The 15,738-nt window shown below is 42.4% G+C and overlaps 1 protein-coding gene across 9 annotated transcripts in view; it reads left to right on the top strand.

Moving 5' to 3' along the window:
• Positions 1–15,738, top strand: part of MYH10 (myosin heavy chain 10) — a 145,902-nt gene that overhangs the window by 113,555 nt on the left and 16,609 nt on the right. For all 9 annotated transcript variants that reach the window (XM_063111209.1, XM_063111201.1, XM_063111206.1 and 6 more), the window contains 10 exons: positions 543–680; positions 1,163–1,286; positions 2,692–2,863; positions 4,150–4,362; positions 7,515–7,659; positions 9,269–9,475; positions 11,936–12,040; positions 13,186–13,338; positions 13,881–14,129; positions 14,430–14,642. In XM_063111209.1, coding sequence (XP_062967279.1) covers positions 543–680; positions 1,163–1,286; positions 2,692–2,863; positions 4,150–4,362; positions 7,515–7,659; positions 9,269–9,475; positions 11,936–12,040; positions 13,186–13,338; positions 13,881–14,129; positions 14,430–14,642 — 1,719 coding nt within the window. The remainder of the gene's footprint in view (positions 1–542; positions 681–1,162; positions 1,287–2,691; positions 2,864–4,149; positions 4,363–7,514; positions 7,660–9,268; positions 9,476–11,935; positions 12,041–13,185; positions 13,339–13,880; positions 14,130–14,429; positions 14,643–15,738) is intronic.

The raw sequence follows: 15,738 nt of genomic DNA, 5'->3' as shown, positions 1-15,738 counted from the left end.
TCATGTTCTCTTTCTCTTCTCTTTGGCTGAACTTGTATAGTTGAATTCAGCTAAATTAAATATGCATTTGATGTAGTCCTACTATATTATTTGTATCACCCTGTGTGGCTGGTTATTATTACAAAATATGAATTTTAATTACTATATGTTTTTCCAGTTTACAAATGTACCAAACATTTAATTACAAAGACCTTTTTGAAGCATGTTCATAGCTCTTCAGTAACACTTTACTGTATGTCTTTTTATGTAAATCACATCTGTGACAGTTTCCTGAAATTGCTGGTTTAAAAGAAATGCCCATTTTCAAAGCTTGCTGTACTTTGCCATGTTGGCTTCCAGAAGGATTGACCCAGCGTGTGCTTTAACCTGTAGTGGATATAAATGTCTGTTTCACATAACTGCATTCCCTATTTTTTAAAATATCCTTGCCATTTTGAAAATTGAAAATTAGTGTCTCATTGTAATGCATTCCTGTGCCCTGTTAATGTGCGGTCGAATCTGATGGAGAAAGTGGGGAGACTGACTGTGTTCTTCTTCCCAAGGACCTGGAAGAGCAGCTGGATGAGGAAGAAGGGGCTCGGCAGAAGCTACAGCTGGAAAAGGTGACAGCAGAGGCTAAAATCAAGAAGATGGAAGAGGAGATTCTGCTTCTCGAGGACCAAAATTCCAAATTTATCAAAGTAAGGGGCTGTTTCCATTACAAAGTTGATTTTAGAATTCAGAAAATATTCATGTTGATATGCTCACTGAAAGTGGCTTCAAACAGGAAATTCTCAAGAGGATTTTAAGTTTATTTACTTAATTTTTTCAGTAAGTCTCTACTATATAGATGTCTAAATCCACCGAATATCTTTGCAGGCATTTAGACTTTTAACTTGTGCATGTTTTGCACATGGGTCACTCACCGATGACGGGTTGACTTATAGCCATCTGTGCAGGTGTTACTGCAGCCAACACTGTTGTGGGACCCTGAATTCCAGGCTCAGGGGGAGGCACCTACAGGAGTGGGCCTTCCTGCCTTTCTGGAATATACAATCCACGGGGGGAGGCAGTGCCAATATTACTCATTTGCTCTCTTGTCAAAGAGAGTTAACTTATCAGTAATAACAAATGTAAGTTGTTTTGAATGTCTTTTCTGAAGCAGTCATTTTTTTCTACTCAGGAAAAGAAACTCATGGAAGATCGCATTGCTGAGTGTTCCTCTCAGCTGGCTGAAGAGGAAGAAAAGGCAAAAAACTTGGCCAAAATCAGGAATAAGCAAGAAGTGATGATCTCAGATCTAGAAGGTTAGTGTTAAGGGCTAGAGAAATTTAGGACTGGGACATGTGAGTGTTTAGATTTTACGTTAATTAGAACATGCAATAATAGAAAGTGTACATGGTGATTAAGAAATAAGAGCCTTCAGTTTGGGTTCAGTTATTAAAATTAGTTTCTTATAAGTTATATTGCCTAGTCACTTAATATTTATGATGGAATGGCGTTAAAATGACTACTTTTTTAGGTTTGGTACTGTGGTAAAAGATACTGCCCTTTGGTTGACATGGTTGGGATCTAAATTAAGTTTGAATCCTACAGACCATTGAACTTTCTGTGTATTTGATCTGAAAACTGCATTAAAGTGCCTAGGTTTCACCTCACACAGGGACTGGCCACTGACATAAAAACCAGCAGGGACAGAGGAGAAAACTGCTGAGGGTAACAGCATCTCACTCCAATTACAAAAGTAACGTCAGGAAATCCTAGAACATTAGGATTTCTGTAAAAGAAATAAGAAAAGAGGGTAGAAGTTGGAAAGAGCATATAAAGCCTTTCCTCGGCCTAGTATCTAGAGACTGGTGTCCTTAGCAGGGGAATCTTCTGTGAGTTCTGTGCAGGTGTCCACAAGGGTGTGCCCACTCTCTTTCTTAATCCATGCTTTTATGATGGGGATAAAATGGAGCTGGTTTTTTAAAAAAATTACGGTTTTGTTTGTTTTAGTATAGACAAAAGAGGGAATGTCAGCATGAAGTCATTTTCATAAACTATTTTTACTAGAATATGGTTCTTCTGCCCAAAATCAGCTGTGCCTGTTTTTTCCTCACCTGTGTGATTAGCCTGTGAACTGGTCTCATCCTCTCAGCAGATCGGTCCCTGCTGGGGACACGGAGGCACACAGGTTGCATGGCTGTGAGGAAGGCATTTGAATGGAACGGATCACTAGCATTAATTAAGAGATCACTACAGAATTTTAGAGGGGAGGTAGGAAGAGGTGCATAGCCCTTTCTGCCTCCTCCTCTGTCTTTTCTGCCCCAGCGCCTGGGGATGGCAGTCTTTTTGTTTCAAACCAGAGATTTCTGCTGAAAGGGGAAGGAGGACAGGCCGTTACAGACATGCCTCACACCTGCTGAGCCACTCTCCAGACCTGGCTTAGCTACGGGTGTGACATGAGGGGATCCAGAGCACTCCAGCTCATTTCTTATGAAAGACATCCTTAGACTTTACCCAGTTTCTTCCTTAAAATTCTATCCTCACACTAACTTATCTCACCTTCAGTTTGATCTTGGTGGGTTTCAAATGACTGAGCAATTGACACAGTGTTATCAAGGCAATGACATGCTTTTGAATAAAGTGGCTTATTTTCAACTTGGATCAGGTTAAACTTTGAGTTTTTTACATGGGGTGTTGATGAACTTCTTATATCTTGCCTTAAAGAACGTTTAAAGAAGGAAGAGAAGACTCGGCAGGAACTGGAAAAGGCCAAAAGAAAACTTGATGGTGAAACGACTGACCTGCAGGACCAGATTGCTGAGCTCCAGGCGCAGATTGATGAGCTCAAGATCCAGTTGGCCAAGAAGGAGGAGGAGCTGCAGGGCGCGCTGGCCAGGTCTGCGGCACTGTGCGGCCCTGCCTTGAACATGTTGCTGCGGGGTTTAGTGTCAGCAGAATTTCTCACATCTGAAAGCACACTGAAACACTGGGGAAGGGAGACGTGGTTTACTTGCTGTTGTGTATGACATAAGAAGGTGAAAAACCTAGGAGTACATAACTGTGGCAGGGCTACAAGAAAATCTCGTTATCATTCTTCTTATTTATACTTTAGTCACATCAGGAAGTCTTTGGAAATTCACACTAGAACAGATTATTTCACCATATCAAATGTTTTCTTTTATGTACATTATAGATGAATTTCAGTATGTTTTGGAACTTTAGAGGAAATCACTTTTCTCTAAATGATATTCTCCCACAGATATGTACAGTCAATTATGTTTCAATAAAATAAAGAAAAAGGAATAGAAACAATATTCCCTCACTTATAGCATAATTTGATACTCAGTTCCAAACCATTCAGTTTTAGAAAGCAAATCATATTTAGTGAATATATTTATATCTAATATTTCATTTATTTATAAAGAATAACTATTTGGCTACATGGTCATAGTACTTGGAGTTGAATTTACAATGTATTTTAATCAAGAAAATCTTATAGCAAAAAATTTTCTCTGGCCCTTGTCACTATTAGTCTTACTCTGGCCAGATCAGCCACTTTTTCACTTAGGAAGATGAGAGCTATCATGTCTGTCAGCTTCCCTGTCCCTCACCTCAAACATCCCAACTATTCCCTATCAGAAAAATCTACCACCATTTCAAACCACACAAATAAGGTAAAAGATGCAATACTAGAAAGAGGAGAGTGTGACATCTCTTTCTTCTACTGTGTTCCACGAATGTCTCTGAATCTGTAGATTCACTACGGGCTGGGTGCCAACTTGGTAGACTAGACTGCTACCTGGAGCAGTGTTCTAACTACAACAATATTTTACTTCAGAGAAAATATTTTTACATTCTAAAAATATAAATATAAATATTGTGGAAGTGAGATTTTCCTACCTTTTAATGGAGAATTATAGCCCTTTGGAAAGGGGGCTGGGCTGGATGGATGCTAATTCTGCCTTTGCCACTAGTAGCTTTGAGGCCTTCAGCAAGTCATTCACCTGAGGCCCTTGCACCTGCACCAGCAGGCCCTGAGTGACTGCTCCGGCCTCAGACCCCAGGAAGAAGGGATGTGTAACTAGCGTCTCTCATGGCAAGGTACTCAGGGTCTGGTTCACCTGAGAAACAGTCCCTCCTGTACCCTCTCTGAGTGCTTCTCGTGCCTGGATGTTTTAACAGAGGTGACGACGAAACTCTCCATAAGAACAACGCACTCAAAGTTGTGCGAGAACTACAAGCCCAAATTGCTGAACTTCAGGAAGACTTTGAGTCTGAGAAGGCTTCGCGGAACAAGGCAGAAAAGCAGAAGAGGGACTTGAGTGAAGAACTGGAAGCTCTGAAAACAGAGCTGGAGGATACTCTGGACACCACAGCGGCTCAGCAAGAACTCCGGTGAGTGTGGGGAAGGGGACAGCTCACGTGGTGTCTGCCGGCCTCCCACCAAGGTCTCGCAGAAGCACTTTGCATGCACTTGCTGTCTCTGGGAGATGGCCTGTTTTTCTTTAAGACGTCATTCTCAGTACCCTCTCTCCCTCCTGGCAATGACGGTGTGTGGAATGGTGATGAAGTAGCAACGGTTAGAAACAAATCAGCCTATAGGTAGAAATGCCTGTGCGGGGGTGGGTGGATGGTCCAATAGACAAAAACACAGAGTGATCTGTAACTAGAAAAGCCATAGTCAATGACAGACATCTAGGGAAAGACAGAGGGACAGCTACACACAGAGAGGGTTGGAAAGAGATTTATAGATACAGAAAGCCCAGAGGGAGTGATGGGATAAACAAATATAGAGGAGACGCATGGGAGGTCAGGCATCTGCTGGCAGTGCCAATCGGTATGAACAGTGGTAGGCAAACAGATGAGAAGGGAGGTATGCATTCACAAAGACGAAAGGAAGGTGAGTACAGGTTCTCAGACAAGGTATGTACCAGGCAGAGACACAGTATCAAATGAGCCAGCAGCTGGTGCAGACGCAAAGAAAGTGACAAGCATAGGTGAACATAGCGAGAAGGTTTGCAGGTAGAAACCTGTAGCATATCAGCCCAGAGCAAGTCACAGGAGATATGTAGTAGTGAGCAGATGAACAGCCCATGCAGGGGGCTGGCCTATGACTCCCACTGGCATGTATATATTGTTCTCACATTAGCCACGGAAGCTGTGCAGAGAAGTTGTGGGATGTTCTGGCTTGCTGTCTTGACCTCTTCCTAACCATCAGCTCCTTCCTCCAGACTCAAACTGCCAGTTGTCTGAGGCCAGCCCAGGAATCCGAGCTGTAAGCGACCCCTCGCTGCCTTAGCTGGTAGACTTAGCTGCTGCACGTGCACACCAACACATGCACGTGCACACACACCCCTGCCGGCTGCTGCAGGCTGTGAGTGCTAAGGCCTGGAATAAAGTAAGATGAACAGAAGGAATGATTTATGAAGACAGGTGTAGTCAGAGAGGTAGGAAATGACCCTGAGCAACCAGGAGAAAAATGTGCTGTGGTGAAAGCCAGGGCTGCTCCTTGAAGGACGAAGATGGGACCATCCGGGTCCTCCCAGTAGCCAGAAAACTGGAAGTGGAAAGAATGAGATCACATTCTCTGAGATGAGAACAGCCCATCTCAGTAGAGCAGTGAGACTGAGGTCAGCCAGATCATGGGTGTTGGGAGTACTGAGCGGTGAAGAAGCACACATGGTGAGCCCCGTCATATTTGTCCAGTGTTTGGACAATGTTGAAATCTCCACTCTCAGCTGGGCTTTTGACTGCAGTAGAAAAAAAGGCTCTGGTCATTTTTCCCATTCAACTCTTGCAAAAAAAAAGAGTACAAAGGTATAAATGATATGTGCACATTTATTAAAACCATGCAGATGCTCAACCATAGCACTCACTGACTTTGTTTTGTGAAGAATTCAGATGGCCTGCAGCTCAAATGCACTCCACTCTTGCTGTAGACTGTTAGAGAGCTCAGGCCACCCCTGCCATCCTCTGGTTCTTCTCTGAATTGTGTATCACATGTCTAGTATAAAAGTAACAGTACTCAGCAAATCTGATACTCTTCTGTGGACTCATTGGCATTTTAACTCTCTTTAAGACTTATGATAAAAGACTAGAGGAAACTGGGTTGTTTAGATTGGAGGAGAGAAGGTGATGGGTTCGTTTGACTATTGGATTCAAGTAGGGACTGAGAACAAAACTATTCACCCAAAAGATAATGAGCTGGTGGCGGGAGAGATTTTGTTGAAGTTGGTTAAATGAAAGTACTGACCACAAGAGATTTTGTTGAAGTTGGTTAAATGAAAGTACTGACCACTAGGATTAACTGAAATAATCTTGATGGAAGACTTACAGAGGACAGGGCCAGACCAGTGTGCCTTTGACCTCTAGCTGAGCCAGTGGAACTTGGCTAAGCTAGGCTGGACCACAAAGAATCTTCAGTGATCCCTTCTGTCTGGGCTACATGCGGCCACAGAGCTGGCAGCCGCTGGGGCCCTTTGCTCTTGGCACAGCGATAGCCCTCTGGATATCAGTACTCCACTGGTGAAGAGGGAAAATGTGCTATGCAGAAATCAGTGTGTGAGTCACCACTCTAACTGGTTACATGTTTTAAAGTATGGAGCAAGTTTGCAGTGATGCCGAAGCACAGCTAATTAAACTATTAATATCAGTCTCAGCAAGAATGGTATTTACCTTGCTGGTTTCAGTCTTTATTGAGCTGTGTGCTTAAATGTGATGCTTAGACCGACAGATGTAAAGTGACTTGTCATGGAGGATGAATTCTCTTCTAGTTCATGAAATAACTTCAGTTATTCAAGTTAACTCTATTTGTTATAGCCAGTTATAAAAATATTAGAAAGCCCTGTAAAGATATTTAATTTTAATGTGAACTTCATACCCCAGGTGCAGGTTAGATAAAACCTGTTTGTCCCAGAAAATTCAAATTCTGTGGTCTCATACCTGCTGTGTTCTCATGTCAAACACCAGAGACCCTTTCTGAACCAAGAATACAAATCTGCCTTCTAATTTTCCTTTCCCTCCAAAAGATAATATCCTTAAGCCATTTCCTGATAGAGTTTTGGCGTATGTTAGTTAATTGCAGCTGCTTCACATGAACGATAGAAAGAGTCTTGCTTTTGTTATGGTGCAGTGTCCTGATTAATTTGGTCTTTACCACTCCCTAGCTTTTGAAAGCCTTATCAGGATTTACCTTTTCCCGGTTTTATTGGAGTCTGCTGGGGCTGTAGCAAGCAGTTTGGCATCTTGTGTTAACCAGTTCCTGACCTACAGTGAAACCAGATGCCCAGAACAATTTGAAGACCCTCAGGGATATCACACTGTGTCTCGATTGTAAGCCAGATATGGAATGGCAGTTGCACTGGTTCCAGAAGGATTTCTGATATCACAATAATGGACGTGCCAGCCTACTGGAAAATAGCACATCAAATATTTATCAAAGGAATTGATGTAATGTTTAAAACAAAAATAGCACTTAAAAAAAATGTTTTTCATTTAATCAGCCAACTAATTCTGATCTTTTTTTCTTAAAAAATATGTTTGTCTAGTACAAAACGTGAACAAGAAGTGGCAGAGCTAAAGAAGGCTCTGGAGGAAGAAACTAAGAACCATGAAGCTCAAATCCAGGACATGAGACAGAGACATGCAACAGCCCTGGAGGAGCTCTCTGAGCAACTGGAACAGGCTAAAAGGGTAAGGGAAACCCTGCTGCGTGTCCATGTTATGGAGAACGTCGCCATCAGATGGACTTCTGTCCTGCTTGGCTGTTCCATTCAGTCATGTATTGGTTAATTCCTAGCCCTTGTACAACATTGTGGTGGGTTGCTGGAGAACCAATTGCTCATAATTTAGTAGCTTCTTTCTAAAAACACACGGCTTACTTACAGAGAGTGTGTGTCCTTCATTTGTTTTTTTATTTTCTAATAACTAGATGGATCCAACTACCATCTCAAATCACATATTCCTACCCAGTGTCTCCTTTCACTAATAGCATCACTCTCCCAATGGCTTAGCCCAAAAACTTGGACTGGTTTTAAAGTCATTCTCTTACTCATCTATTGCCACTAAGTCATAAGTCCTATTGATATTCCTTTTCATTTTATTTATTTATTTATTTCTGGCTATGCTCTAACCAACGGAGTAACCAGCCAGCCTGATAACTCCCTTTCAGATGTTGCTGATATTCATCCGTCTCTTCTTGTCCCTGCCTCCCTCTGATGCCATCTCAGCCACCATACACATTGTCGCCATTCATTTCATGGTTCCCTCTTCTGCATCTCATACATAGGCTTTCCATTCTGCTAAAACTTAATTTCATTTACCCTCTGCCTCAGACTACCCCCTGTGCAGACTTCGTCCTCCTCATTTCCCAAAGTCATCTTTCCTTCGTGCCTTTGCTTTTGCTCTGGTTTCCTATCTTCCTCTTCCCTGCCCAGGGACGTGCCACCTTTCTGGTTATAGGATGACAATGTTAACATTCACTGAACGTTTACATTAGTATGTGTCCGTCGCTGTGCTAAGTACTCTACGTGAATTGCCTGTTTTAATCTTTATCACAACCCTATGGGGTAGTCTCTATTCTCATTTAAAAGGATAAGGATACTGAGGCCCAGCAGCATTAGGTACTTAAGCTAGGGTCGCACAGCTAGTAAGTGGAAAGGCAGACTTGAAGCCAGGCAGTCTGGCCCCATAGCCTCATGTAACCACCCCACTACACCCATCTCACTATACCATCTTGTGCCTGAAATGTCCTATTGTGACCCCCCCCTGCACCAAGAGTCTTTACTCATGTTAGTAAGCCTAAAAAAATTTTAAACTAACATCATTTGTTTTATGCAAAGGACATCATGAATAAATGATCACCCTTTCGACAGGACACACTCAGTTTGTCTCCCCAACCTGTGTTGACAAGGATAATTACATACTGTAGTGAGCCCCTACTACCCCAAGCAATGTGTAGGGGTGTGTTCATTATGTAGAAATCTTGACACAGAGGGCTGACCCCGTGGCGCACTTGGGAGGGTGCGGCCCTGGGAGCGCAGCAGCGCTCCCGCCGCGGGTTCGGATCCTACATAGGGATGGCCGGCGAGGTGCGGCCGGTCACAAAAAAGACAAAAAAAAAAAAAAAAAAAAAAAAGAAATCTTGACACAGAGAACAACAGATGTTTTCATTCATTCACTCAACAAATGTTAATTGCAGACTCACCATGTGTCAGACACAATTCTGCAGTTATAAAACGTGGTGCTCTTTATGGAGTGTTGTAAAAGCTCTAGGAAATTATTTTTCCCTTCCCTCTCCTAGTTCAAAGCAAATCTGGAGAAGAACAAGCAGGGTCTGGAGACAGATAACAAGGAGCTGGCCTGTGAGGTGAAGGTGCTGCAGCAGGTCAAGGCCGAGTCTGAGCACAAGAGGAAGAAGCTCGATGCCCAGGTCCAGGAGCTCCATGCCAAGGTCTCAGAAGGTGACAGACTCAGGGTGGAGCTGGCCGAGAAAGCAAACAAACTACAAGTAAGCACTGTGGCGTGTCCATAGTTTTCTCATTTTATCCCTCTGTGGCCATAAGAGACACGTGGCTGATGTGCTATTAAATACCTGAAAATTGCCATCACAAGTAAATACATCAAATCTTTTGTGTCCTTAGTGTATATTACTTTGATGAAGTTAAATTTATTTTAAGAATAAGACGGCATGAATTGGCCTTAAAGCTAATAATCAGTTCTACTTTGAATAGCGGTTAGTTCTTCAAATGGTTTTAGGCACAACTTCAATTTCTCCATTAGTGTAGTAAATATGAGAATAGGAACAATTGGCCAAAAAAAAAAATTATACCTAATATTGGTGAAGATTTGAGAAAATTGGATTTTTTGTACATTGCTGGTCGAAGAGTAATTAGTACAACTTTATCTAGAGGATAGTTTGGCAATTTTGTATCATGAGGCTTAAAACTATGAATACCCTTAATACCCAATAAATCCATGTCTAGTAACTTATCCTAGGGAAAAAATAAGGATGTACACACAGATTCATCTTTAATAGTGTTCATTGCAGAAGTATGTATAAGAAGCATATAATTGGAAATAATTTTAATGTCTAATAATAGACTTCTGTGCAACCAGCAAAAACAATGTAGTAGATGAGTATTAATAAGAAAAGATGTACATTATGTATTGCTGCATTGAAAAGAAATTCCAGAACTGTGTTGTTTCAGAGGCCCAAGACCACCCCACAGTTCAGTGATTCACTAGGAGGACTCATAGGATTCAACATACAGTCCTACTGACGGCAATGATTTATTACAGTGAAAAGATATAAAGCAAAATCAGTAAAGGGAAAGGGTGCCTGGGGCGAGGTCCTAAGGAGACCAGGCATGCGCTTCCAGGAGCTCTCTCCAGTGCAGTCACACAGGATATGTGTAATTCCCCCAGCAATGAATCCTGAATGTATGTATGATGTGTTGTCTTCCAAGAAGTTCATTAGAGACTCAGCGTCTAGCTTTTTATTGGGGATGGTCACGTAAGCCTGGCACACACCAAAATTTCAGGCTCCCAGAAGGAAAGCAGGAGGTGTTCAGCATAAACCACATCGTTTGCACAAATAGTTTAGGCACAGTGAGCCACTCTTACCGCTTCAGGAATGGTGGTAGCCCTCTTAAAATCTAAGTTCCCACACCCCAGTCAAGGGGCAGGCAGCACTGCAAGCAGGCCTTTCTCAGGAAAGTGGTCTTAGGACTGCCGTGCTGAACTCCTGTCTGCACAAGTAGGTACTGAAATATTTTGTGTGTCTGTGCTCTCACAAATAATGGAAAGATACTCCTAAAAGGGAACATCTTAGAAACAACATTATGAACTCTGTACGGTGGGGAGGTGAGGTGAGTAACATTTATTAGGCCCCTGTGCTGCATCAGGATATGGTAGGCTCCTATGTATGTTGTTCACCCATTCAATCCTCACATCGACCCCATTTGCTAGGTGAAGAATCTGAGGCTCAAAAAAGGTAAGGGTCTTGCCTCCCTCTGGTGACTTACCTGGCAGTTTACAGAGCTAGACCTGAAGGCAGGAGGTCTCACTTGATTCCAGAGCTCTTCCCCACCACACTGGCCCAAGACTGATGAAATGTGAGCTCTCTGAAGGATGTTGCTAAAGAGTAGGATTAGAAACGTCATTAGCTTCTGCTGTATGCATAGACGTGTCCTCTGTGCACTTTCCCTTTGCTGATGTGACCAGAGGCCAAATAAGAACAAAGGGCCCCCACTAACCCTCCATGTCTTTCTAATACCACTATCCTCCTCACAAAAAACTGTAAAACACCGTATGCCATGGGGATTTTTTGGAAAATATTTTAGAACTATTATTAATCGAGGAGGAAAAAGAAAAAAAATTACCACATTATTCATGAAATAATGACCATAAGAAATAGCTAAATATTTATTATGAATGTATAATACCAGATTTTTAAATACTTAAAGAACTTTGGACTGAATACTGGAATTGAAACTTCTTTGAGTCTCTTTAATAAAGTTCTCAGGTTATGTAAGAATCTGAGCTATGCTTGCCCCCAAAGCATACAGTTAATGCATCTTAGGATGAAAAAGGATCAAACTAAAACACCTGCTTCTTACAGCCTCTTCACATGAGACAGTAGTCACTCTTTCAAAGGATTTGATATAATTGTTGTCTCTTCATGATGAAAATAGAACAAGATATTAAACCACAGTTAGGGGAACCCCCCGCAGCCAACTGCCATGGACTTTGTCATTATCACTCTCCTGTCCTTTCAGTAGGTAGAGACTGTACTAAGGTGTCCGTGGAGGCAGGTATCTGGGCACTGTTTGGAGGCGATAGACTGTTGGTGGTGAAAGTCTTCCTTAACTGAGCTTGGCACTTCCAAGTTCACCCCCACCCCAAATGCTGTTGTTCTAGTTGTGTTCGGTTTAAGAACTGTGATTCAATCTTTTACTCCTCCTTGCAGAATGAGTTGGATAATGTGTCAACCCTTCTGGAAGAAGCAGAAAAGAAGGGTATTAAATTTGCCAAGGATGCAGCTAGTCTTGAGTCTCAACTACAGGATACACAGGTATTCCAGGGGGAGCAAGGGGTTTTTAAAAATAATTAATATTTCTATATTATATAAGCTGGCATAATACAAAGTCCAGAATTACCTTCTATAGCACTTCATACTAATTCTGTTGTACTTGCATTTGGAACCATCTCACACTGCAACTGCTCAGGAAATCCCCACTGAAGTTCTGGGTCTGGATGCAGAGCCCTCGGTCCCTGTGTCTGGCAGGTGTGTGGGTGGCCTGGGAGGCAGCTCTAGCTGACACTCATGAGTGCCGCTGGGGCTGTGGTTTACCCAGGTGGTGCTCTAGTTGCACACAATGTCTTGCTGGCCATTTTAGATAAGATTGTTTTATTATGGTTGAAATCTCACTATGCTGACCTAAGAGAAATAGTCCATTTTGTAGAAGAGTGAGCTGAAGCTTGCCTGTCCTACTTTTAAGACTTGTATTGAATCATCTGTTAGGGATGTTTTTAAGTTGGATACAAGTTAGTTGAAAATAATGTGGCACTTTTTTCTTAGAGTTTTACATCTTATTTTTATTAAATATGCAGACATTTATGTCTTTTTATTTGCTAGATGCTTGGCTAAGTGCTAGGGATATGGGGGTAAAAATCTCAAACAGAAAGTGGAATAATTAGGCAGCTGGGGACAAGTTCGGTGGAACGGGGCAAGAGCCAGGGCACAGAAAGCTGGAGAGATGCCTTGGAAATTTTCCAGGTCTGAAAGTAACAGGAAAGACATGTTGCCACTTGCGTTTTAGAAAAGTTAATCTAGCAGAAAATATAAAAGACAAATAATCGAGGGGGTGCCCAAGACTAGAGGTCATCCTAGTAAGAAATGCCACGTGCCTGAACTAAGGCAGGGGCAGGGGAGTGGAGAGGAAGGGATTCTGCAAGCGACTGACAAGACATGAGGGTGTGGGAAGGCAAGGCCCACAGGCTACTGTTCCTCAGGAGTGAGTTTGAAGCAAAGAATATGTGAAGAGCTTTTACAAAATTATCACGTGTGTTTTTAAATCAATTTGTGTTGATTAATGTCACTGGCTGTTTCTCATAAACTGAGGCTCCCTCTTCTTTAAAACATGAATTTTTCAATAGAAGTGTTTTTGTTTTGGTGATTAATATAAATTAAGTATGGACCTTTTAAAAAATAAACAGGAGCTCCTTCAGGAGGAGACACGCCAAAAACTGAACCTGAGCAGTCGGATTCGGCAGCTGGAAGAGGAGAAGAACAGTCTTCAAGAGCAGCAGGAGGAGGAGGAGGAGGCCAGGAAGAACCTGGAGAAGCAGGTGTTGGTGCTGCAGTCCCAGGTGTGTGTCCTTTTTAGGAAGCTGCGCTGGCCTAGATGGGTGCGTTTAGCAGCTAATGTCACTGCTATGCTGGACCGTTTCAACTCAATTTAGGACAGTTAATTAGGTTATACTAAATTAAACCCATTAAATGTGTTTTCTTTGACCCAGCCCAAGGCTGGTATACTATGCTGGTTATAGGTGGAAGCCTTTAAAATAAAGACATAGGACAGTGTTAACTATGTAAGGTTTCAATCCAGTCATTATGCTATAGATTTTAGCTAAGAAATTAAGTTATAGTCTCAGATCCATTTGTTTTAAAATCATATAGTATTGATTTATAACATTTTTTCATCTCACAAAACATTGAATACAAAATTTTTTTCTTTATTCTTCAAATGCAGAAACCAATTGAATTCTTTTATAAATATGTATATATATTTAGGGGGGATTTTTTTATTTTCTTTTTTGGTGGCTGGCTGGTGCAGGGATCTGAACCCTTGACCTTGGTTACAAGAGTTCGTTAATATTAATCATTTTGTTTTTCCTTATACAAACCCTAGTTGGCTGATACCAAGAAGAAGGTAGATGACGACTTGGGGACAATTGAAAGTTTGGAAGAAGCCAAAAAGAAGCTTTTGAAAGATGTGGAGGCATTAAGCCAGCGCCTGGAGGAGAAGGCCTTGGCCTATGACAAGCTGGAGAAGACCAAGAACCGCCTGCAGCAGGAGCTCGATGACCTAACGGTGGACCTGGATCACCAGCGCCAGATTGTCTCCAACTTGGAGAAGAAGCAGAAGAAGTTCGATCAGGTGGGTTGTCTGCGTTTCATGTAGCAAACCCAAGGCCTGGGACCTCCTGGCAGAGCTCTCGCTTTTGTTGTTTGGGTTTAAAATATTTTCTTATCTAAAGGCAATTAAAAGTAATACTTATCTATATCAAAATTGGGAAAAGCAAAAAGTGTATGTATGTGTGTGTGTGTGTGTATATATATATATATATAAACACCCATAATCTAGTAATAGCATTTTTAGCAATGTCAGACATATAGTGACTGAGAAGAGTTTATATTTGCTGTGTTTATTGTTTTTAACATTTCCTGATGCCAATAGCTGTTAGCAGAAGAGAAGAACATCTCTGCTCGCTATGCAGAGGAGCGGGACCGGGCTGAAGCAGAGGCCAGAGAAAAAGAAACCAAAGCCCTGTCCCTGTCCCGGGCCCTGGAGGAAGCCCTGGAGGCCAAGGAAGAATTTGAGAGGCAGAACAAGCAGCTCCGAGCAGACATGGAAGACCTGATGAGCTCCAAAGATGATGTGGGGAAGAATGTAAGTCGCCCATGGGCTCCACGTTTTGGCACAGGAGATTATCCCTGGGGCCTGAAACCTTCGAAAAGGGAACAGGCAGCTCCTTATAAGTGCCTAAGGACCTGGGCATGCAGAGCCCAACAGATACAAAGTCAGTCTAGGGGTGTCTTGGCCTGTGTGTGTGTGAATAAGGGATTAAAATCTTCTGAGACCAGCCGGCAGGTTTTCTGCAGTCTCTCCTCTGTTATCTGTGCCAAGATGGACTTGGAGTTCTTGTAGCAGCACTGTTTATTCTTGTCACTTTCACTGGCCCTCACTGCCCCAGCCTGCATCCTGGCAGGGGGACGTTTCAACAAGAGATCTCATTGTTTTCCAGTCATGAGTAGTTATCAAACATGAGCACCACGAGATCCCCTTAGATCAAGGTTAGTGGGAACTGCAGCTCGCTGTGACCTGGGTCTTCCCAGCGAGGCCCCATTGTTTTCTTTGAAGGCTTCAGTTGTCTTGGGAGTTTCTTCACGATTTGGAAAATTCTGTGGCACTGTTTCTCTTGCCACTGCGTACATCTTCCACAAGAGCTGCCATGATTTTATTTACCCTGTATCCCTCCCTTAGTATATGACGCATTGAGGATAACAAAACAAACCCAGGCCTGATTTGCCAAGATGAGGTTCTGGGCCTGGCTCTTCTACCAGCTGCCATTCTGACCATAGGAAGCCACTTAAACATTCTAAGCCTGAGTTTCTTATCTGGCAAATGGACATTACACTTGCCCTATTTCATGAATTACTACTGCCTTTGCTTTGAAAAGCCTGAAGTCCTCTATAAAGGTGAGGTCTCATTTTCAGGGGATATGGGCCATCCTGCCACATCATAAATTAGGGGAGATTGTTCTACGTTCCTGCTGGGTTTCCTACAATCTGATGCCCAGGGAGCCCAGCCTATGGACAAGAAGAGGGCACCTAGAGGAGAAATGACCACGATTACATAGTAAAATGTGGAGAGAGAACTCTACACATAGAGTTCATCTGTATTTGTTCTCTCTAGAATAATCAACATGTTCATTCCACAAACATGTCTTTTGTGCTTACTGAGTACCAGATAGTGCTTAGAAAAC

This window comes from Cynocephalus volans, chromosome 10 (genome assembly GCF_027409185.1).
Source record: "Cynocephalus volans isolate mCynVol1 chromosome 10, mCynVol1.pri, whole genome shotgun sequence".
Lineage (NCBI taxonomy): Eukaryota > Metazoa > Chordata > Mammalia > Dermoptera > Cynocephalidae > Cynocephalus > Cynocephalus volans.
The sequence above is the reverse complement of the archived record's forward strand: the minus strand, read 5'-3'. Positions and strand labels throughout refer to the sequence as shown.